Source organism: Coregonus clupeaformis, chromosome 9, assembly GCF_020615455.1.
Source record: "Coregonus clupeaformis isolate EN_2021a chromosome 9, ASM2061545v1, whole genome shotgun sequence".
NCBI classification, from domain to species: domain Eukaryota; kingdom Metazoa; phylum Chordata; class Actinopteri; order Salmoniformes; family Salmonidae; genus Coregonus; species Coregonus clupeaformis.
Genome location: NC_059200.1, coordinates 4,908,830 through 4,933,152, shown reverse-complemented (window position 1 = coordinate 4,933,152; position 24,323 = coordinate 4,908,830). Strand labels below are relative to the sequence as shown.

The 24,323-nt window shown below is 46.3% G+C and overlaps 1 protein-coding gene across 4 annotated transcripts in view; it reads right to left on the bottom strand.

Moving 5' to 3' along the window:
- Positions 1-24,323, bottom strand: part of LOC121573597 (Down syndrome cell adhesion molecule homolog) — a 169,565-nt gene that overhangs the window by 44,510 nt on the left and 100,732 nt on the right. For all 4 annotated transcript variants that reach the window (XM_041885695.2, XM_041885698.2, XM_041885696.2 and 1 more), the window contains 7 exons: positions 15,349-15,627; positions 14,672-14,791; positions 13,852-14,031; positions 4,468-4,667; positions 4,102-4,198; positions 2,899-3,027; positions 1,638-1,805 (listed from right to left, as the gene is read on the bottom strand). In XM_041885695.2, coding sequence (XP_041741629.1) covers positions 1,638-1,805; positions 2,899-3,027; positions 4,102-4,198; positions 4,468-4,667; positions 13,852-14,031; positions 14,672-14,791; positions 15,349-15,627 — 1,173 coding nt within the window. The remainder of the gene's footprint in view (positions 1-1,637; positions 1,806-2,898; positions 3,028-4,101; positions 4,199-4,467; positions 4,668-13,851; positions 14,032-14,671; positions 14,792-15,348; positions 15,628-24,323) is intronic.

Genomic DNA, 24,323 nt, shown 5'->3' with positions numbered 1-24,323 from the left:
TTGATGCGGTGAAGTTGTCCTGTCCCCTTAGCAGAAAAACACCCCCAAAGCATAATGTTTCAACCTCCATGTTTGACAGTGGGGATGGTGTTCTTGGGGTCACAGGCAGCATTCCTCCTCCTCCAAACACGGCGAGTTGAGTTGATAACAAAGAGCTCGATTTTGGTCTCATCTGACCACAACACTTTCACCCAGTTCTCCTCTGAATCATTCAGATGTTCATTGGCAAACTTCAGACGGGCCTGTATATGTGCTTTCTTGAGCAGGGGGACCTTGCGGGAGCTGCAGGATTTCAGTCCTTCACGGCGTAGTATGTTACCAATTGTTTTCATGGTGACTATGGTCCCAGCTGCCTTGAGATCATTGACAAGATCCTCCCGTGTAGTTCTGGGCTGATTCCTCACCGTTCTCATGATCATTGCAACTCCACAAGGTGAGATCTTGCATGGAGCCCCAGGCCGAGGGAGATTGACAGTTCTTTTGCGTTTCTTCCATTTGCGAATAATCGCACCAACTGTTGTCACCTTCTCACCAAGCTGCTTGGTGATGGTCTTGTAGCCCATTCCAGCCTTGTGTAGGTCTACAATCTTGTACCTGACATCCTTGGAGAGCTCTTTGGTCTTGGCTATGGTGGAGAGTTTGGAATCTGATTGATTGATTGCTTCTGTGGACAGGTGTCTTTTATACAGGTAACAAGCTGAGATTAGGAGCACTCCCTTTAAGAGTGTGCTCCTAATCTCAGCTCGTTACCTGTATAAAAGACACCTGGGAGTCAGAAATCTTTCTGATTGAGAGGGGGTCAAATACTTATTTATAATTTTAATGGTAGGTTTATAAAATTTTTGACATGCGTTTTTCTGGATTTGTTTGTTATTATTCTGTCTTTCACTGTTCAAATAAACCTACCATTAAAATTATAGATTGATCATTTCTTTGTCAGTGGGCAAACGTACAAAATCAGCAGGGGATCAAATACTTTTTTCCCTCACTGTAGCCTCGTTACTTGTTTTTTTTGTTTATTTAGTAAATATTTTCTTAACTCTTTCTTGAACTGCATTGTTGGTTAAGGGCTTGTAAGTAAGCATTTCACGGTAAGGTCTACACCTGTTGTATTCGGCGCATGTGACAAATCAAGTTTGATTTGATTAAAGTGAGCTAAAATAAATCAATATCTGCTTTTTTTGTTGAACGCTCCAACTCCTTTCTACCTCAAATTAGTCATTTTGGAAGTTTTCTTGGTAAACCCTTTTTGCCATTGTTGTTGAGCACCCTTCCTTTCCTTTGTTTGCTGAAGCGCTAAGGCCCACCTGAACATGGCAACCATGTTCTGTGTATGTTTGGTGGGACGTTGATGGAATATTCACCTAACCCACAGAAAACTGGACACATGAATGTTCTTGCAATATTCTCATTTAACGTGTCTAGAACATTAATATCTTATGTTTTAAGAGTTCTATTTGACATTAAGCGAATGGTCTCTTGGAGACATTCCTTGCACATCACGGGAACATTCCTAAGAAAACGTTAGTTAATGACCTAATGAGACTCTTAAGCGAATGTTCTCTAAAGTTGTGGGCACGTTTGTTGTTAGCTGGGATGTCTGTGCATACATATGTGGTGGTCTGGTGAGTCTATACCTGCTTCGTCTGTGGTGATGGTGAGTTCGTTGCTGGCCTCACTCTTGCCGATGTGGTTCTTGGCAAACATGCGGATGCTGTAGGTAGATGAGGGGTGCAGGTCTATGATGGTGGCCTGGTTGAGCTGGGGAGACACGTCTTTGGTCCTTTGGGCTGTTTCCCAGGAGCCTGTAGGTCCGGGGTCAAGGTTTATGTGGGTTAGTGAGGACCACTGAGTGGGGCTAGAGGTCAAAGCTTGCTAAGTGCATTAATCTGCTGTATTGAATTATAGCACTGAGACAAGAAAATATAATGAATGATGATTCTCTGGAAGACAAAAGGAGCGCATCCAGCTTAACATGATGATACAGAGAAGCATTTAACCAGGATAGACATACACAGGAAGTTAAAGTATTTGTATTCTATGCCATACACAGTGGGGATTGCTCTTTCCTGGGGGACTCCGGGGCCATGCTCCTCCGAGACATTCTACTCCAAAGTGCATGAAAATTACATTATGTTGACACCATCTGAAATATAACTGATGCGCGCCACTGCACTGTAGGGAGATGAGGAGCAAGTGGTGGCTGTGCACTCGTGGCTCTCATTCGCGCCACTGCTCACTTTGTTTGCTACAAATTGATGTTGTAACTTGTCACTCTGATTTTAAAGGGATAGTGCGAGATTTGGAAATCAAGCCCTTTTCTACTTACCCAGAATCAGATGAACTCATGACTCATGGATACCATGTTTATGTCTCTGTGTGCAGTTTGATAGAAGTTGAAGGTAGTTTCGTGAGCCATTGTTAATTAGCGTTAGCAGAATGACAGGAAGTCATAGACTTGCAGTCATTGCGCTAAAGCTAGTTAGCAAGTTCCTTCAAACTGCACGCAGAGACATAAAAATGGTATATAAATGGTATCCATGAGTTCATCTGACTCTGGTAAGTATAAAAAGGGCTTAATTGCCAAAATTGCCAAAGCTGTCATCAAGGCAAAGGGTGGCTATTTGAAGAATCTCAAATATAAAATATATTTTGATTTGTTTAACACTTTTTTGGTTACTACATGATTCCATATGTATTATTTCATAGTTTTGATGTCTTCACTATTATTCTACAATGTAGAAAATAGTAAAAAATAAAGAAAAACCCTTGAATGAGTAGGTGTGTACAAACTTTTGACTGGTAGTGTAGGTGAAACACTGCTTACAGTATTACTATACATTGCTGGCATCCAGAACATACCATCTCTTACAAAGAGAACTCTTGTTTGTCTTGTACCTGATTTGTTCTTGCACTCAATGTCGAAGCCTGTGATTGGGCTGTTTCCGTCAAAGCCCATGGTCCAGCGGAGGGCGATGGTCCTGTCCTTCACCTCTCTGATCTCCACCTCAGGAGGGTCCGGGGGCTCTGAGGGACACCACAAAGTCAAACATATGTGTTAGAGCCCTGCATGGGCATGAATTTTAACTCCAAGCCCTACCCATGCCCACGACATTAAAAGCACTACCATACCCAGGCCAGATTGCTTCAGCCAAATTTAAGGCCCTGCCTTAAACCCGAAATCAGAAATAACTTCCTCCGTTAGTAAATCCATTAGCTGCTCCTCTCTGTCTGTCACTCGCTCCCTGCGTTGCGCTCACTCTGCATGCGCTCTGCTCATGGTGCTCTGAGTCTGTGAGTATTCATAGCAACATCTCCCCTTGGGCTGCTCTGCTCAATGAAGAGACATGAGAGAGCAGTTAGCTCTTAGCTATTTTTCGTCACCCTAAACTCAGACAAAACTCAATGAACATGATTATTTTCTGTGAAATAATCTCTCCTGTCTTATATTTGATGAGGTTGAAGCACTTCTGACACCATGTTATAATCTTAGTCAGATATGACTTTACTGTGCAGCAGAGCACAAGCAAATGTCTCAGTTTCAAAATGTTAGTGATCAGTTTAGTGACACCCGAGCACTGCCCGTACCATAGTTATTGATGAAAAAAACACCCCTATCCGGTCCTAACCCAATGTATAATGTTGGGCCTGTCGGGCTTGGGTGGGGTAGCAGAGCTCTAATATGGGTATACAACGCTATGGTAGTAGTGAAGGACTAGCTAGCTAGGTAGCTACACCTACTATGGAGTCCACTATGGAGTCCGGGGGCATGCTGCCTGGCTCCAGACACCATCTTTGCTTGCTCTGCCCTTTTCACCACCTCCCTCCGATGATCAGTCAAGCCATGAACCCTCTGATGACCTTCCATCTCATGAATGATGCTGTTGTTTTCTAAATTGCTCGTCTTTTTTGTGTTGCTTTAGCTTTAAGATTCTTATGTAATGAAAAGCACTATAAAAGTTGAATAAATTATTATTATTATTGTTATTATTATTATTATTATTATTATTATTATTATACTGATGTTGCATCATTACCTGATTTGGGGGTTATGTATTTCATTATGTTTTCATGACAATTGTCAGTGTTAGGCAGCTGTACCTTGCACTGTTAGCTGAATGATTCCTCTGTCTTCACCATAGGAGTTGATGGCATGGCAGGAGAAGAAGCCAGAGTCTTCCCTCACTGTAGGCCGGATCTATAGAAAGGGGAAAAAGACGGTCCGCTACATAGATAAGGAAGTGCATGGAAAATACACATTCTGGGCAATATCATTCACAGACAGGGCTCATGATGAGCCATCATACCTGTCTACAAACTGACAAACTCAGTATGAAGGCTTTTTCACCAAAGCTTTGGTCCAAGCAAAATCTCTGCATAACCAGTAGCTCTCCACCTGGCCTCAGCTGAGGTAACTGTAACTGGGAAGCGGGCAGTACCACTCCCCCTGGTGGTGTGTCTGTGTACCTGCAGGGTGGAGATGACCTCGTCGGCCACCTCTTTGACGGTGACCACGTAGCGGTGGCTGCTCTCTGGGTTGATGATGCGATCTTCCTTCTCCCAGCGCACCATGATGGGCTTCTCCCCATGGGCCGTGCAGCTCATTCTCTTCTCACTGCCCTGCGTGGCCAGCGTGGTGTTGGGGTACGACGTGATCATGGCTGGGACTGGGAGGGAGAGAGAAAGAGGGGAGGGAAAGAGAGAGAAAGGAGGAGAAGGCACATGTTACATTAGTTATGAAGTAAGACAGGCTGAACATGTTTAGCCATAATTCAATTCCAGTGGGACATCATAGTGATACCTGCCACATGGAGGGTAGTTACAAGACAGGGAAAGGAAAGGGGGATACCTAGTCAGTTGTACAACAATGTATTCAACTGAAATGCGTCTTCCGCATTTAACCCAACCCCTCTGAATCAGAGAGGTGCGGGGGGCTGCCTTAATCAACATCCACGTCTTCGGCGCCCGGGGAACAGTGGGTTAACTGTCTTGCTCAGGGGCAGAACGACAGATTTTTACTTTGTCAGCTCGGGGATTCGATCCAGCAACCTTTCGGTTGACACGACAGGGAACAGTGTAATGAATAAAATCTCTCTGCTCAAATGACACTTAATTGAGTCATAGTATTGCTGACTTCTTTAGTTGCTACGTGTGCTGGTTTGCTCCAACTTCTAACATAATACACAGTAAACCCCATGCCTCCCTGTTATGTTGAGCTGTGACAACAAACATCTTATGACCACAAGCAGCCAAGGCTTGGATAGGAGAAAATCCCTATTGGTCGGTCTCTGACAGCACACTACACACACTAGAGACTCATTACCCCCACAACTGAGTGTGTAATGACACACACACACACAGGCTCCTGTGATGTAATGGAAAGTGTCAGGCGAGGGGTTGCAGACATTTAAGCTTCATCTCTTATTCACTCCCCAGCCATTTTGAGCCGTGCTACAGAAAAATAAGGCTGATTTATTTGGCATGACAACTATGAATTTTTGGTGAGATGCACTTGGAGTAGTGAGGGAAAAAATAACTATTCGCAGCCTTCTGTAAATGTTAGTGTTTTGAGCAATGGTAGTCTCAGTTTACTAATTTGTATATAGTCATAAACTATAACAAACTGTTATGACGTTGTCCACTAGTATTACCATGATTAAGACATAGGATCATGTTGAGATTGGATGATTTGCCTCCAATGGGACTCTAGTGTTAAAAAACGTGTAGTCAATGAAACGCCTACTGTACAGAAGGGCTACATGAGGTGAGCATCACACAGGAGGAGACAGGACCAATGTAACCAGTGTGTGAGAGAGTAAGCAGCACAGCTGTGTCTGTCTGTCCTGAGGCATTTGCCACAGTGCCAGGCTGTTTCTGTAATTGCTGTGTTGATGTATTTCTTTAATATCTAGCAGAATTATGGGCAGAGGAACATGGCTCTGGGGGCAGGGGAGCGAGGTGATGCCTCCACTGGGAGACTCACACATTAGACAGCCACTCATGTTTATTTCACACTGTGGACAAAATAAACAGGCATGCACGCACGCACGCGCTTTATTCAGCAGCACTGACGGATATGTGTATCTCTAACTGACAGAGTAGAGGTTAGGAGAGCCCTGTTTCAAAACCACCAGCCCAGAGGGCAACAACCATGATGCACTCCAGCCTGCTTCTCTGCCTGCCTGCAGGGAATTCTGGGATATTCTGCTCCCACGAGAGAAAAAGCTGCAGCTCCCCCCCTCCCAGGCTCCTTTTCACCTGGCCAGGTTACCATGCCAACTAGCATCGGACAATCTCTCTCTCCCCGCTCCTTCTCTTCCTCTCTCTCCATCGCCATTCTCAGAAGAGGCCATTTATAGTATCCAGGAAAAGAACATGGACCAGCCATCGACTTTCTACAGGATCATGATTATACTATTCCAGCCCTGAATGTCGCAATGCAGACCCAAAATAAAAACAGGGATATATAACGCATCTCTGTCTCTTATAATAATGTTGGTCATGTGACAAACAATAACGTAATTGAGCAAATAGTCAGGAGAAATTATAGTTAAAAACACTGCCCAGATACTTTACGCTGTGGTCCATTAGAGGCTCATGAACAGTCAAAAATAGAAAAAAATTGACCCTGTCTGTCTCAGTATATTAATCAATATATACAGTTCATTCGGAAAGTATTCAGACCCCTTGATTTTTTTCACATTTTGTTACGTTACAGCCTTATTCTAAAATGGATTAAATTTTTTCCCCCTCATCACTCTACACACAATACCACAGAATGACAAAGCAAAAACAGATTTATAGATCTTTTCAAATTTATTAAAAAACAACAACTGAAATATCACATTTACAGTATTCAGACCCTTTACTCAGTACTTTGTTGAAGCACCTTTGGCAACGATTACAGCCTCGAGTCTTCTTGGGTATGACGCAACAAGCTTGGCACACCTGTATTTCGGGAGTTTTTCCCCATTCTTCTCTGCAGATCCTCTCAAGCTCTGTCAGGTTGGATTTGGAGCATTGCTGCACAGCTATTTTCAGGTCTCTCCAGAGATGTTAGATCGGGTTCAAGTCCGGGCTCTGGCTGGGCCACTCAAGGACATTCAGAGACTTGTCCTGAAGCCACTCCTGCGTTGTCTTGGCTGTGTGCTTAGGGTCATTGTCTTGTTGGAAGGTGAACTTTCCCCCCAGTCTGAGGTCCTGAGCGTTCTGGAACAGGTTTTCATCAAGAATCTCTCTGCACTTTGCTCCGTTCATCTTTCCCGCGATCCTGACTAGTCTCCCAGTCCCTGCTGCTGAAAACCATCCCCACAGCATGATGCTGCCACCACCCAGCTTCACCATACGGATGGTGCCAGGTTTCCTCCAGACGTGACGCTTGGCATTCAGGCCAAAGAGTTCAATCTTGGTTTCATCAGACCAGATAATCTTGTTTCTCATGGTCTGAGAGTCCTTTAGGTGCCTTTTGGCAAACTCCAAGCGGGCTGTCATGTTCTGGTTACTGAGGAGTGGCTTCCGTCTGGCCACTCTACCATAAAGGCCTGATTGGTGGATTGCTGCAGAGATGGTTGTCCTTCTGGAAGGTTCTCCCATCTCCACAGAGGAACTCTGGAGCTCTGTCAGAGTGACCATCGGGTTCTTGGTCACCTCCCTGACCAAGGCCCTTCTCCCCCGATTGCACAGTTTGGCCGGGCGGCCAGCTCTAGGAATAGTCTTGGTGGTTCCAAACTTCTTCCATTTAAGAATGATGGAGGCCACTGTGTTCTTGGGGACATTCAATACTGCAGACATTTTTTGGTACCCTTCACCAGATTTGTGCCTTGACACAATCCTGTCTCTGAGCTCTACGGACAATTACTTCGACCTCATGGCTTGCTTTTGCTCTGACATGCACGGTCAACTGCAGGTGCACCTTATATAGACAGGTGTGTGCCTTTCCAAATCATGTCCAATCAATTGAATTTACCACAGGTGGACTCCAATCAAGTTGTAGAAACATCTCAAGGATGATCAATGAAAACAGGATGCACCTGAGCTCAATTTTGAGTCTCATAGCAAAGGGTCTGAATACTTACGTAAATAAGGTATTTCAGTTTTTTTTTTTTAATACATTTGCAAACAATTCTAAAAACCTGTTTTCACTTTGCCATTATGTGGTACTGTGTGTGTAGATTGATGAGGGGAAAAAAATATTAAATCAATTTTAGAATAAGGCTGTAACGTAACAAAATGTGGAAAAGGTGAAGGGGTCTGAATATTTTCCGAATGCACTGTACATTTGGGTGGCAGTAGCAGGAACTGAACTTGACAAACACATGTATACTCTTCCTTCAGGTTGTATCACCAGCCAGATTTATATAGATCTACCATACTTATGCCTGATGTGAAATATATTGTAGGCCTATATTTCCACAATCTTATTCAGCCAGTTGAAACAGATAAAACATCCCATCTCCTATCAATCTGAAACCCCTGTTCCATCAACATGCAGTACATTGAATAGTCATCTAACAGTAACATTAACCTATGACTGTAGATTCCAGGTCGGATGGATAGCCCCAGGCATCAGTCTCTGTTTACCCCAGCAGAGTTAGTGTCTGGCTGGGGAATGTAGGCCACAGGGTGCCCTGGCTGGATGACTGAGCCATGGGAGTGAGACGAGAACGAGACGAGATCACTCCCTACAGGAGCCCACTGCCCCTGGGGCTCTCTGTGTGTGTGTGTGTGTGTGTGTGTGTGTGTGTGTGTGTGTGTAGAGTGGGTAGGTAGGGGGACTGGCAGTTATGGCACAGAGATGACTGGTTCACTGGGTGCTAGCTCCACTCATTGCACCGAAATAATTCCCTTAGCTGCGCAATTGGGTTGGACATTGAGCATGATGCTGAGTATATGGCAGCGGACAGGCTGCTTTGTGTGGGTAGTTGGAGGGCTGAAACAGGGGAAGGAAGGAGAGAGAGAGAGAGAATAATTTTCTATACTCCAGTGTCTGAGGGAAGTGGTCTGATTGGGAGCTTGGCGACCAGGCAACAATGCTGTTTTTCGCCAATTAAGTCTCATTATGTGCATGCTCTCATCATTGTGTCTCAGAGCATTATGAGTGTAATGCTCTTAATTGATCCTAATTGGCACTGATAAACATTAAGTGGCTGTTGACCCACTCCGATAAAACCAACCTTCTCTGGATTAGTGATGTATCCAGTCAATTGCATCAGTGGAGGTACGTACATTATACAGTAGAGACTGTAGTCATTTAGACAGGGGAATGGGTTCAAATGTTGTTGGTGCCCTCAGCTGCACAAAATATAAATAAGGACATGGATAGTTTTAAGTAAGGTAGAATTAAGTGTTAACGTGTCTAGGCAATATGCCAAATATTCTGAACCTAGGATGAATAAACTATGAATACTGTGAGTGTACACATCCACGCACGCACGTACACATGCACACACATAAAGCTGTGAAAATACTGCTAGTGCAACATAAGCTATTTCTGCTGGCTGTGGGTGTCTATGACAGCGTTCAAATACGTTGATGCATGGTATATTATGGTTAGGCATTAGCCGATGCACAGACACTAATAACAATAAAAGCGTCTCACTATGACATCACAATAGCTGCAATTCATTTCCCCATGCGTCCGCCACAATAGCCTGGTCAAATGGAATCGGTCTAAACCACTGAATTACAGTAGCAGCCTGTGAGGGCCATGATTCTTCAGTAATGGCCTGTGTGTGTATAAGTGTCTATGTGTGCGCGCGTGTGCATGTGTATGCCTATATGTGTGTATTTTCCAGTAACACAGCCAGGTAAACTTGTATGAGCGATCACCCAGCCAAGAACTCATCCAGTACTGTATATCACCTGACCACTTTACAGCCAGTCACTTCCAGTGTTGCTCTAATTGTCTCTTAAGCCTCTTAAGTGGCAGCAGCTTCTCCAGCAGCAGTGGTGTCATATGGCCTGGATAAACAACACACACCAGTACAGCACAGCCTGTACTGCTCCAGCAGTCTATGGCGAGGAGAGGAGGACACAGTTTGGTGTGGGTAAAGTCTGTAATACTACACATGCTAGTCTGCAGCATGCTTAGTGCCTACATGTATGGAGAGGAGGACACAGTCTGGGGCGGGTACAGTATGTAATACTACACCTGCTCAGCAGAGGACAGGCTCTGTGGGTTAATGAGGGTCTCGTCTGGCACAAACACACTGATCCACAGGAGACCAGAGGAGCAGAGCTCCAGGGAGGCTCAGGTTCCAGAGAGCAGGAGGGCCAGACACAACCAACACCCGACCGCACCGATCCGACCGCACAACGATCAAAACAACAACCTGAACCTGACACTCCGGGAGATCAGCTCAACCTGAGGGAGAACACACAGGCTCAGACACAAACATGCACGCACACACTGCAGAGGGACATCTCTCTGTGTGCGCGCGTGTGCGTGTGGACAAAAATCTACCACTGCTGTGGGTACTCTGCTGTGTGTGTCTAGACGTAAGGCTTTAAGTGTGTAGTGCACAGGAGGTTGGTGGCACCTTAATTGGGGAGAACAGGCTTGTGGTAATAACTGGAGCAGAATAGGTGGAATGGTGTCAAATACATAAAACACATGGTTTCCGTGTGTTTGATGCCATTCCATTTACTCTGTTCCAGCCATTATTATGAGCCGTTCTCCCCTCAACAGCCTCCACCGGTGTAGTGTATAATTGTGTTTATCCATATGAGTGTGTGTGTTTGTAAGTGTACGTGTCCTGGTACATGTACTGTGTGTGTTTTTGAGGAATTGTGTGAGAGTATTACATGAGCGATTGAGTCAGACAGACAGACAGACAGAGAGAGAGAGAGAGCTAGTCATGAGGGAGCAGTATTTGGCTGTGGCAGACAGACAGACAGACTCTGCAGGGACAGATAACAGCTACAAGTATATAAGATCCCTGTGACTAGACCACTGTGTGACTGGAATCAAATGAGCACCCAGCCCAGCCATAGGGATGCAGCAGGAGATCACACACACACACATACATGCACACATAAACAACACACACCTCTCAAGACATACTAAGAACCAGATTTACCCAGAAACTTTGGCTCAAAATGTTTATGTTGATTAAGGAGAATCAACAGTTCCTCTTTCATATTACAAATCAGTGCAGTTTACATAGTCTATTCAACATCAACATCAAATGGGAACTGGTTCGATTCCAGGCTGTATCACAACCGGCCGTGATTGGGAGTCCCATTTGGCGGCACACAATTGGCCCAGCGTCGTCCAGGTTTGGCCGGTGTAGGCCGTCATTGTAAATAGGCCGTCAGTTGTTCTTAACTGACTTGCCTAGTTAAATAAAGGTTAAATAAATTAAAAAAAAAAAAAAAACTCCTTCAACATGAAAGATGAAAACAATAGCCTGGCATCACTTTTTCTACAGTTTCCTTTTTTCACCTGAAGAGGGCAGTGTTCCTCTTGGAAAAATCTACAGCGACAATTTATAGTATAATCAAAGACTTTAACCTCTAAAAGGGGGGAAAGGAAGGAAAGGGGATACCTAGTCAGTTGTACAACTAAATGCATTCAACTGAAATGTGTCTTCCGCATTTAACCCAACCCATACCATGGATCATTTAGATATTTGATTTGAATTTTAGGACCCCTTTATGTATCTTTTTTTGTATTATTTGATAAATGTTGAATTTGGCCTTTACTACTATAGCCCATAGAAACGCATTGAATAACACATTCATAAATGGCAAAAAAGATAGACAAAAAATACATCATAAGGAATATGGTTTTGAAGTGTCTGTCCTATATCTTGGAGATATAAGAAAGCTCAGGATATGTTTGTGTTTTTTTGGACATAAACTTACCCCTTATTTTTGTTGCCATAAAACTCATACTTCCATTTTTTTGTATGGGTTACCTTCATAGTTTATAGGCCAAACCGTTTGGATGCTCCAGATGTTTTCGTGAGAAGACTGATTTTCGGGATGTCACATGCTCTGACAAACACCGCTGTAGCTCTGTCACCTTTCACTGCATATGCAGAAGGCCAACATAGGCGGATGCGGTGGATTGAGACGCAGCCCATGCAAAACTGATATCTCTAGCTTAAATTGACGGATTTTAATGGGATTTTTTTATTATGTTACTTGGATTGACGCACGGGTGCATCAATAGACTTAATTAAATATGGTATACTCCTGAGTGGCGCAGTGGTCTAAGGCACTGCATCGCAGTGCTAACTGTGCCACTAGAGATCCTGGTTCGAATCCAGGCTCTGTTGCCGCCGGCCGCGACCGGGAGACTCATGGGCGGCGCACAATTGGCCCAGCGTCGTCCAGGGTAGGGGAGGGAATGGCCGGCAGGGATGTAGCTCAGTTGATAGAGCATGGCGTTTGCAACGCCAGGGTTGTGGGTTCGATTCCCACGGGGGGCCAGTATAAAAAAAAAAGATGTATTCACTAACTGTAAGTCGCTCTGGATAAGAGCGTCTGCTAAATGACTAAAATGTAAAAAAAAATATATAAATGTATGCCTGTGGGAGCAGGGGATTGAAATAAGTAAGGAGAGCTTGGAGAGATCTCGCATTTGATTTGTTTCATTATCCAATAACACTGCTTTAATTTCACTTGCTGGACAAGAATATAGTATAATGCATCCAATTTAGCTTTTGTTACTATATTATATTATTCATAAGAAATAATGGCCCACATTTTTCGGGGAGATTATGTAATATTGGGAAGGGGATGAAGGTGCTGAAAAAAATCAAATAAATGGAATTGAATTTTACTTGGGTGGATGGAACTGGCTCTAGAGGTGGGTGATGGGCACAACATCACATCATGTCACTCCCAATCAAATCCCAGTGGTTAGACTGGGAGACACACAATGATGGGAGATGGAGGGAGGAGGGAAAGAGGTAGGAGACAGGCAGACAGGGCAGGGGAAATTATATTGTATCAGAATTTAAATACAGTTAAATATTACACACACACAAAGAAGACAGAGGTAGAAAGACTGAAAGGGAAGACAGAGGGAAATAGGAAGCAGAATAGGAGGAAGAGGAGGAGAGGAAGACAGACATACAGAAGAGCAGCCTAGGGAGAGGAGGGGAGAGAGAGAGAAGGGGAAGACAAGGGAGGGTGACAGACAGGTAGTCCATCTCTCCACTCCCCTCCCCCTCAGCCCTCTTTTCCACATGGCAGCCTCTGCCTGCATATAGAGTTCAGAGCCTAATGGAGGGGAGCTAAGTCCATGGCCACTCAGCGGATAAACGCCTGTTTCGCAAAGAGAAAGAGAGAGCGACGGAGACTGGCGACGCTGCATGGCTGCTATTGTGGGATGTGTTCAGGCAGAAAGATACAGGGCCATGATAGTGGTGGTGGTGGTGGCGGCACCACACTGGTGGCCTCTCTGTCACAGAGCACAGTGACTCCACTCACTTAACCTTTAGCCATTTAACGCCACAAACACTACCCAGCACTATACTGGACCACCCCATTGTAAATACAGGGCTAAAACAATGTGGCTCTTTGACATCCCTAGCACTACATTCCCACACAGGGACACTCACTCCAGCATAGACCACTAACATGACTTAACATCAAACAGAAATGGATGCTCGGAAGAGTCCACAAAATGGCTTTCAATAATGTCTCTAGTGAGAGCCAACATGTAGCCTACTGCTTCCCCATGGGTCTCCCTTAAGGTACTTTTGACACTAAGCTTTGTATTATTATTATTTATTTATTTTTACATCGGAGAACACATACATTTCAGGATGGGGGGGTCTTCCATTTGACACTGAGGTCCATGTATACAGACATGACAGATAGGGGTCTTCAGTGACTTACTTTTGACGTTGAGGTACATGGACTTGCTGACGTCAGCTCCCACGTCGTTGCTGACCTTACACAGGTAGTAGCCGCTGTCCTCCTCCAGTACATGTTTGATGAGCAGAGAGCCGTTGACCAGCACCTGGATACGGAAGCCCGAGTTCAAGGCTATAGGCTGGAACTGGGGAACCCCCGCACCTAGGGAGGGAGGGAGATAGGGAGAGAGGGAGAGGTGGATGGAGGTAGAGAGAGGAGGAGGAGATGTAAGATGTATTAAAAACACCTCTTGCATAGTTTATGACCAAATGATGAAAAATGATTACATAATGGATGGATGTTTTACGTCAACAAAATCTACAGTACATTTCAATTTCCTCCTTTATGGTAATGTGAGAAGATGTTGCCTTCCCTTCTTCCTCTTTATATTTGTTTAAAGTTTCAGCGCTGAGCTTTCACCATTCAACCTCAAGGCTGTGGACACTGTGTTTGCTGTGTTGGCTCTCCTAAACGGATGCTTTTTAATAAAAAAGCTTCCCGTAGGACAATGTTGTGTTTATGCAATTCAGCAAGATAGTCAGAGGAGTAGAAATGGAAGATGCACAGTTACAGAGGGGTATTTATCCTCAATCATGAACCCAGTGTGTAAACATATCATCATAGTGGTCAGAAGGGAGAAGAGTAGCTTTTAATTAATCCTGGGTCATGTTCAGTAGTGCAACGGAAAATGAACAACTGTGTTCTATTTGGACAGGTTTGTGCAGTACCTCCCTGTTTCACTCTATGTCAATACATTTACACTCTACTTAACACAATCCTTGTATATTCTGGTCATATTTACCTTTGGAGTGCTTCCACACTATGGTAGGGACGGGGTATCCCTCTGCAGAGCAGTTGAGGATCACAGCTTTTCCATAGATGCCGTCCTGGTCCTTGGGCTGCACCACAAACTTTGGAGGGACTGGTTGGGAGAGCAACAGACAAAAGGTAATTGATTAACACTAGCTATACTGTTATGGTGTTGTAGTTTGAGTTTGTAATACCTTGTGGCTTAAATAGCACAAATTAGAAATGCTATATTTTCACACCAACTGTGAGAAAAACAAGAAGAGCCAATGCTAATGAGTGGGTTAGCATATTAGCCCTGTAGTGGAATAAGTGGCATCACATCACAACATTAAAATATTAAGATTACTGTAAAACAGCATGTGCAACACTGCTATTGGGATTAGGGTTGTATTTTGTTTTAGCATATAGGTTTTCTTTTGCTATACCCAACATAGGCCTAGTGGTAGGTTGATTTGGATCCACTCCAACTGTAGTGGAACATATGAAGAGAGTTTACTCTAGCAGAATACTTGAAAACTAGCAAATACCTTCTAGACTCATATATTTGAGTAGTGTCAAACCTTCTCCCCCTTCACTCCCCACTTCCCTCCCTCCCCCCTCTCACCCCTCTCCACATCCTCTCCCCTCTCCACTCTCACCTCCTCACCCCTCTCCCTCCCCCCTCCTCACCCCTGACGATGAGCTGACTCTGGTGTTCCACGGTGGCGGCCTGGTTGCGTGCAATGCAGGTGTAGTTGCCGTTGTGCAGGAGAGACAGGTTGGAGATACGTAGGGAGCTGGTGAAGTCTATGTTGTCGATGGTTACGCCGAGACTGGCCGGGATTGGCCGACCATCCTTCTGCCAGGTGATGAATACAGGCTGGTCACCTGACATCACCACACATGGAATGAACACACGTTGGCCAATAGAGAAACGAGGGAACTCGAAGGGATGGATGGTGGGGGGAACTGTGGGAGAAAGAGACGGTAGAGTTAAGGCAAGGGTATTTATGTATGTATCGTACCACTGATCAACCATCCTCGCATCTAGTCTATCACCTTATTAATAACATGGCTTAACACCGTGGAGATGCAGGTGAGAGAGAGAAATTCATTACATTTCCCCTTGCGGAGAGGCGAGGCAGAAGGCATGGCTGTGCTCTACCTCTCCCTCGTTCCCTCTTTCTCTCTCTCTTTCTCTTCCTCTGTCTCTCGCTCTCTGGGGATACTATAGCCATTGTGAGAAACAGATGCTTTGAAAAATTAATAATTTAAAATAACATTGGAATAAACGGCACTTCAACAATTATTTAATTCACAACAAAGTAAGCATAATGGGCTCCTGGGGATTCCCGCTCTTCTCCTTTCCTCTCCGCAGCCTCAGAATGCTAAGCAGCCGAGAGGCAAATTAGGTAGACTGGGAATGTCGGTGTTCTAGGCTTTGTTTAGGGCCGCAGCCAGCGTTATTTCCCCCGCCTCGCACACACGTTAACATGGCGGCGGCACCGAGAGAGGATTCCGATTGGTCCGTTCGTACTGATACTTCAAATTATGCAGCGCCATTATTGAGGAAAGACTAGACCAACTGGGCACAAACTGGTTTAATCATTGTTGTTTCCACATAATTTAAATGAAATTATGTTGAACCAACATGGAATAGACGTTTAATTGACGTCTGTGCCCAGTGGGGAGAGCCATCTGAGGTTATGTATTGTAGTGTACTGGCAGACTGGCATAGTGGCTGTGAATGTTCAGATCAGCTGACTTACTCTCCTATTCTCTCTATACACCAAGTCAATTGGCTCTGTCATATCCTCACATGGTCTCTCCTAATCATTGCTACGCAGACGACACACATTTAATTTTCTCCTTTCCCCCTTCTGATAACCAGGTGGCGAATCGCATCTCTGCATGTCTGGCAGACATATCAGTGTGGATGACGGATCACCACCTCAAGCTGAACCTCGGCAAGACGGAGCTGCTCTTCCTCCCGGGGAAGGACTGCCCGCTCCATGATCTCGCCATCACGGTTGACAACTCCATTGTGTCCTCCTCCCAGAGTGCAAAGAACCTTGGCGTGACCCTGGACAACACCCTGTCGTTCTCTGCTAACATCAAAGCGGTGACCCGATCCTGCAGGTTCATGCTCTACAACATTCGCAGAGTACGACCCTACCTTACACAGAAAGTGGCACAGGTCCTAATCCAGGCACTTGTCATCTCCCGTCTGGATTACTGCAACTCGCTGTTGGCTGGGCTCCTTGCCTGTGCCATTAAACCCCTGCAACTTATCCAGAATGTTGCAGCCCGTCTGGTGTTCAACCTTCCCAAGTTCTCTCACGTCACCCCGCTCCTCCGCACACTCCACTGGCTTCCAGTTGAAGCTCGCATCTACTACAAAACCATGGTCCTTGCTTACGGAGCTGTGAGGGGAACGGCACCTCCATACCTTCAGGCTCTGATCAGACCCTACACCCAAACGAGGGCACTACATTCATCCACCTCTGGCCTGCTAGCCCCCCTACCTCTACGGAAGCACAGTTCCCGCTCAGCCCAGTCAAAGCTATTCGCTGCTCTGGCACCCCAATAGTGGAACAAGCTCCCCCACGACGCCAGGACAGCGGAGTCACTGACCACCTTCCGGAGACACTTGAAACCTACCTCTTTAAGGAATACCTGGAATAGTATAATAGTAATCCTTCTAGCCCCCCCTTTCCTACCACTGTCTTTTGTCTAAACTAACACCTGACTTATTTTACCTGCTAGCACTGACTTGTTTAAAGAAATGTACTTATTGTGATCGAGATGTAGTTGTCCCTGATTGCACTGACTTTGCTCACAGCTGCTTGTTTGAAGAAGTGTACTTACTGTGATCAAGATGTGGTTGTCCCACTGGCTATCCAATGTTGAATGCACCAATTTGTAAGTCGCTCTGGATAAGAGCGTCTGCTAAATGACTTAAATGTAATGCATATAGCCTAGTACATCACTGGGGCCGAGCACCCTGCCATCCAGGACCTCTATACCAGGCGGTGTCAGAGAAAGGCCCTAAAAATGGTCAAAGACTCCAGCCACCCAAGACATACAGTGAGGGAAAAAAGTATATGATCCCCTGCTGATTTTGTACGTTTGCCCACTGACAAAGAAAATTATCAGTCTATAATTTGAATGGAAGGTTTATTTGAACAGGGAGAGACAGAATAACAAAACAAAAATCCAGAAAAACACATGTCAAAAATGTTATAAATTGATTTGCATTTTAAATTAGGGAAATAAGTATTTGACCCCCTCTCAATCAGAAAGATTTCTGGCTCCCAGGTGTCTTTTATACAGGTAACGAGCTGAGATTAGGAGCACACTCTTAAAGGGAGTGCTCCTAATCTCAGCTTGTTACCTGTATAAAAGACACCTGTCCACAGAAGCAATCAATCAATCAGATTCCAAACTCTCCACCATAGCCAAGACCAAAGAGCTCTCCAAAGATGTCAGGGATAAGATTGTAGACCTACACAAGGCTGGAATGGGCTACAAGACCATCACCAAGCAGCTTGGTGAGAAGGTGACAACAGTTGGTGCGATTATGTGCAAACGGAAGAAACACAAAATAACTGTCAATCTCCCTCGGCCTGGGGCTCCATGCAAGATCTCACCCTGTGGAGTTGCAATGATCATGAGAACGGTTAGGAATCAGCCCAGAACTACACAGGAGAATCTTGTCAATGATCTCAAGGCAGCTGGGACCATAGTCACTAAGAAAACAATTGGTAACACAATACGCTGTGAAGGACTGAAATCCTGCAGCGCCCGCAAGGTCCCCCTGCTCAAGAAAGCACATATACAGGCCCGTCTGAAGTTTGCCAATGAACATCTGAATGATTCAGAGGAGAACTGGGTGAAAGTGTTGTGGTCAGATGAGACCAAAATCGAGCTCTTTGGCATCAACTCAACTCACCGTGTTTGGAGGAGGAGGAATGCTGCCTATGACCCCAAGAACACCATCCCCACTGTCAAACATGGAGGTGGAAACATTATGCTTTGGGGGTGTTTTTCTGCTAAGGGGACAGGACAACTTAACCGCATCAAAGGGACGATGGACGGGGCCATGTACCATCAAATCTTGGGTGAGAACCTCCTTCCCTCAGCCAGGGCATTGAAAATGGGTCATGGATGGGTATTCCAGCATGACAATGACCCAAAACACACAGCCAAGGCAACAAAGGAGTGGCTCAAGAAGAAGCACATTAAGGTCCTGGAGTGGCCTAGCCACTCTCCAGACCTTAATCCCATAGAACATCTGTGGAGGGAGCTGAAGGTTCGAGTTGCCTCGAAACCTTAATGACTTGGAGAAGATCTGCAAAGAGGAGTGGGACAAAATCCCTCCTGAGATGTGTGCAAACCTGGTGGCCAACTACAAGAAACGTCTGACATCTGTGATTGCCAACAAGGGTTTTGCCACCAAGTACTAAGTCATGTTTTGCAGAGGGGTCAAATACTTATTTCCCTCATTAAAATGCAAATCAATTTATATCATTTTTGACATGCGTTTTTCTGGATTTTGTTGTTGTTATTCTGTCTCTCACTGTTCAAATAAACCTACCATTACAATTATAGACTGATCATGTCTTTGTCAGTGGGCAAACGTACAAAATCAGCAGGGGATCAAATACTTTTTTCCCCTCACTGTAGACAGTTCTCTCTGCTACCGCACGGCAAGCGGTACAGATGCACCAAGTCTGGAAAAAAACAGGACCCTGTACAGCTTCTACCCCTAAGCCATAAGACTGCTAAATAGTTAACCAAATAGCTACCTGGACTATCTGCATTGACCCTTTTTACACTAACTCTTTTGACTCATCACATACGCTGCTGCTACTGTCTCAGCCTCCAGTATCTATGCTGCAATTTTCTATGTGCCGGGGGCTAGGGTCAGTCTGTTATATCTGGTGTTATTCTCCTGTCTTATCTGGTGTCCTGTGAGAATTTAAGTATGCTCCCTCTAATTCTCGCTCTCTCCCTCTCTCCCTCCCTTCCCAGAGGACCTGAGCCCTAGGACCATGCCTCAGGACTACCTGGCCTGATGACTCCTTGCTGTTCCCAGTCCACCTGGTAGTGCTGCTGCTCCAGTTTCAACTCTTCTGCCTGCGGCTATGGAACCCTGACCTGTTCACCGGACGTGCTACCTTGTCCCAGACCTGCTGTTTTCAACTCGCTTTCTCTACCGCACCTGCTATTTCAATCTCTAAATGCCCGGCTATGAAAAGCCAAGTGACATTTACTCCTGATGTACTGACCTGTTGCAACCTCTACAAACACTGTGATTATTATTTGACCCTGCTGGTGATCTATGAATGTTTGAACATCTTGGAGAAAAATCTGGCCTTAATGGCCATGTACTGTTATAATCTCCATCCGGTACAGCCAGAAGGGGACTGGCCACCCCTCACAGCCTGGTTCCTCTCTAGGTTTCAGCCTTTCTAGGGAGTTTTTCCTAGCCACCATGCTTCTACATCTGCATTGGTTGCTGTTTGGGGTTTTAGGCTGGGTTTATGTATAGCACTTTGTGACATCTGCTGATTTAAAAAGGGCTTTATAAATACATTTGATTGAATTTGATTGATATTATTTATCCTGTTGCCTAGTCACTTTATCCCTACCTATCCCTACACAACAGTAGTAGGCCTGATTACCAACAATGACGAGACAGCCTCCAGGGAGGTGGTGAGGGCCCTGGCGGAGTGGTGCCAGGAAAATAACCTCTCCCTCAAAGTCAACAAAATGAAGGAGCTGATCGTGGACTTCAGGAGACAGCAGACTGGACCGCAGTGGAGAAGGTGAAAAGCTTCAAGTTCCTCGGCATACACATCACTGAAAATCTGAAATGGTCCACCCACACAGACAGTGTGGTGAAGAAAAGGCAACAGCACCTCTTCAACCTCAGGAGGCTGAAGAAATTTGGCTTGGATCGAGGCAAAGATGAAGGCAGCAAAGTACAGATCCTTGATGAAAACCTGCTCCAGACTGGGGCGAAGGTTCACCTTCCAACAGGACAATGACCCTAAGCACACAGCCAAGACAACGCAGGAGTGGCTTCAAGACATGTCTCTGAAAGTCCTTGAGTGGCCCAGCCAGAGCCCGGACTTGAACCCGATCTAACATCTCTTGAGAGACCTGAAAATAGCTGTGCAGCAACGCTCCCCATCCAACCTGACAGATCTTGAGAGTATCTGCAGAGAAGAATGGGAAAAACTCCCCAAATACAGTTGTGGCAAGCTTGTAGCGTCATACCCAAGAAGACTCGAGGCTGTAATCGCTGCAAAAAGGTGCTTCAACAAAGTACTGAGTAAAGGGTCTGAATACTTATGTAAATGTGATTCGTTTTTTATTTTAAATAAATTATAAACATTTATAAAAACTTGTTTTTGCTTTGTCATTCTGTGGTATAATGTGTAGATTGATGAGGGGAAAAAACTATTTCATCAATTTTAGAATAAGGCTGTAACCTAACAAAATGTGGAAAAAGTAAAGGGGTCTGAATACTTTCCGAATACAGAATTCTACTGTATTCTAGTCAATGCCATTCCAATATTGCTCGTCCTAATATTTATATATTTCTTAATTCCATTATTTTCCTTTGAGATGTGTTGTGAATTGTTAGATACTACTGCAGTGCTGGAGCTAGAAACACAAGCATTTCCCTACACCCACAATAATATCTGCTAAATATGTAAATGTGACCAATAACATTTGATTTTGATACATACATATCTACCGCAATTACCTTGTACCCTTGCACACTGACACAGTACTGGTACCCCGTAGGTAGAATACCAATACAGTCTGTCACGCCCTGACTCAGGGGACTCGTATTTGTTGAGTCAGGGTGTGTATTTTCTGTGTTGTGTTTTGCTATGTTGATTTTCTATGTTTAGATCTAGAATGTGTAGATCTATGTTGGCCAGGGTGGCTGTAGCTCGTTGTCTCTGATTGGGGACCATACTTAGGCAGCCTATTGGCACTAGTGGGTTGTGGGATCTTGTTCCGTGTAAGGTATGTTGTTTGTATGCTACCTTGGACTTCACGTATTCGTTTCATTTGTTGTTTTGTCGTGGTGTTTATTCAATATAAATAAACATGTATGCATATCACGCTGGGCCTTGGTCCGTCCCGTCTGTAAACGATCGTGACAGAAGAACCCACCAAACGAGGACCAAGAAGCGTGCCCAGGAAGAGCGAGTAGCGATGTCACAGGTGGGCAAATGGTGGTCATGGGAGGAGATATTCGCGGGGAAAGGGCCATGGGCGAAGGTAAATGCCCAGGCAGGAGAGGAACGACGGCAACACAGAAGCCGGCCGAGGAGGAGGCCCGAGAAGCAGCCCCAAGAAAATGTTTTGGTTCAGTGGGAGCAGGAGTTATTAGGTCAGAGGGAGGCGCTACAGGAGGCTATAAGGGAGAAGGAAAGTGTAGAGGCACGGCGAGAGGAGCTGGTTAGGCAGCAGAAGGAGCGGGGGTTTATAAAGGAACCCAGTCCCGCTCCTCGCACCAAGCAAGTGGTGCGTGTCGCCAGTCCGGTCCGGCCCGTTCCTGCTCCCCGCACTAAGCCAGTGGTGCATGTTCCCAGTACGGCCCGACCCGTTACTGCTCCCCGCACTAAGCCAGTGGTGTGTGTTCCCAGCCCGTTCCTGCTCCTCGCATCAAGCCAGTGGTGCGCGTCGCCAGCCTGGTCCGGCCTGTTCCTGCCCCTCGCACCAAGCCAGTGGTGCGCGTCGCCAGCCCGGTCCGGCCTGTTCCTGCCCCTCGCACCAAACCAGTGGTGCGCGTCGCCAGCCCGGCCCGGCCTGTTCCTGCCCCTCGCACCAAACCAGTGGTGCGCGTCGCCAGCCCGGCCCGGCCTGTTCCTGCCCCCTCGCACCAAGCCAGTGGTGCGCGTCGCCAGCCCGGCCTGTTCCTGCCACTCGCACCAAGCCAGTGGTGCGCGTCGCCAGCCCGGCCCGGCCTGTTCCTGCCCCTCGCACCAAGCCAGTGGTGCGCGTCGTCAGCCCGGTCCGGCCTGTTCCTGCTCCCCACACCAAGCCAGTGGTGCGTGTGTCCAGTCCGGCACGGCCCGTGCCTGTTCCACCGGTGCCTGGTCCGGCACCGGTCAGCTGCTCCACTCCGGAGCTAGTGCAGTCCGCTCCACCGGTGCCTGATCCAGCTCCGGTTAGCTGCTCCACTCCGGAGCCAGAGCAATCCGCTCCACCGGTGCCCAGTTCAGCTCCGGTCAGCTGCTCCACTCCGGAGCCAGAGCAATCCGCTCCACCGGGGTCCAGTCCAGCTCCGGTCAGCGGCTCCACTCCGGAGCCAGAGTAGTCCGCTCCACCGGTGCCTGATCCAGCTCCTGTCAGCGGCTCCACTCCGGAGCCAGAGCAGTTCGATCCACCGTCGTCGGGTCCAGCTCCAGTCAGCGGTTCCAGTCCAGACCCAGACGTCAGCCCCTCTCCAGGTTCGGGGTCTCCCACACCAGGGTCCAGACAGGGCTTGGTACGTCGTGGGAGGAAGGAGAGGGGAAGCAGCGCGCCGAGGTCCAGACCAGACCAGGGGCGCAACAGGGAGGTGGAGAGTAAGTGGTGGTCACGCCCGGAGCCGGATCCGCCTCTGAGGCGGAATGCCCACCCGGCCCCTACCCTGTTATGTTTATGTGGCGCGGTCGGAGTCCGCACCTTTGGGGGGGGGGGGGTACTGTCACGCCCTGACTCAGGGGACTCGTATTTGTTGAGTCAGGGTGTGTATTTTCTGTGTTGTGTTTTGCTATGTTGATTTTCTATGTTTAGATCTAGAATGTGTAGATCTATTGCCTATTGGCACTAGTGGGTTGTGGGATCTTGTTCCGTGTAAGGTATGTTGTTTGTGTGCTACCTTGGACTTCACGTATTCATTTCATTTGTTGTTTTGTCGTGGTGTTTATTCAATATAAATAAACATGTATGCATATCACGTGACACAGTCCCTCTCATGAACTAACTCATAGCCCTCTAACTCTTGAAACAAGTAGCCTACCTAACTCTGCCCGACTCCCTGACCCTGCAGAGAGCAGAGGCGGGGGATGGGTTCCCATTGTTTACAGGCTACTCTGTTTGCACCTCTGGAGCGCTCCAGTTACATGCCACAACCAGTGACCTCTGATTAGGACATTTGACTGCCCATCACCACCTTTGACCCTGCCCACCTGCATAGTGGTCCTCTGTAGCTCAGCTGGTAGAGCACGGCGCTTGTAACGCCAGGGTAGTGGGTTCGATCCCCGGGACCACCCATACACAAAAAAATAATGTATGCACGCATGACTGTAAGTCGCTTTGGATAAAAGCGTCTGCTAAATGGCATATCATATATTATCTCCTCAGGGCATCTGTCCACTAGGCAGGTGGGACCAGGACAAGTATAAAAACACAGTCCAGTCCAGGTTAAGTCTTCAGCAAGCAGTGGCAGTGAGGAGCATAAACCTCTGCCCTGCACATCAACAGCTGGGACACAACTCATTGACCATTTCTCCTGCAGCCCTGGACTCTCCCAACACACGCTGGTGTTGTGTGTCACTGACCTACAAACCACTATCACTACAACTAGTCCACTTCCTATTTGCTGTGTGTGTGTGTGTGTGTGTGTGTGTGTGTGTGTGTGCCTGTCTTGA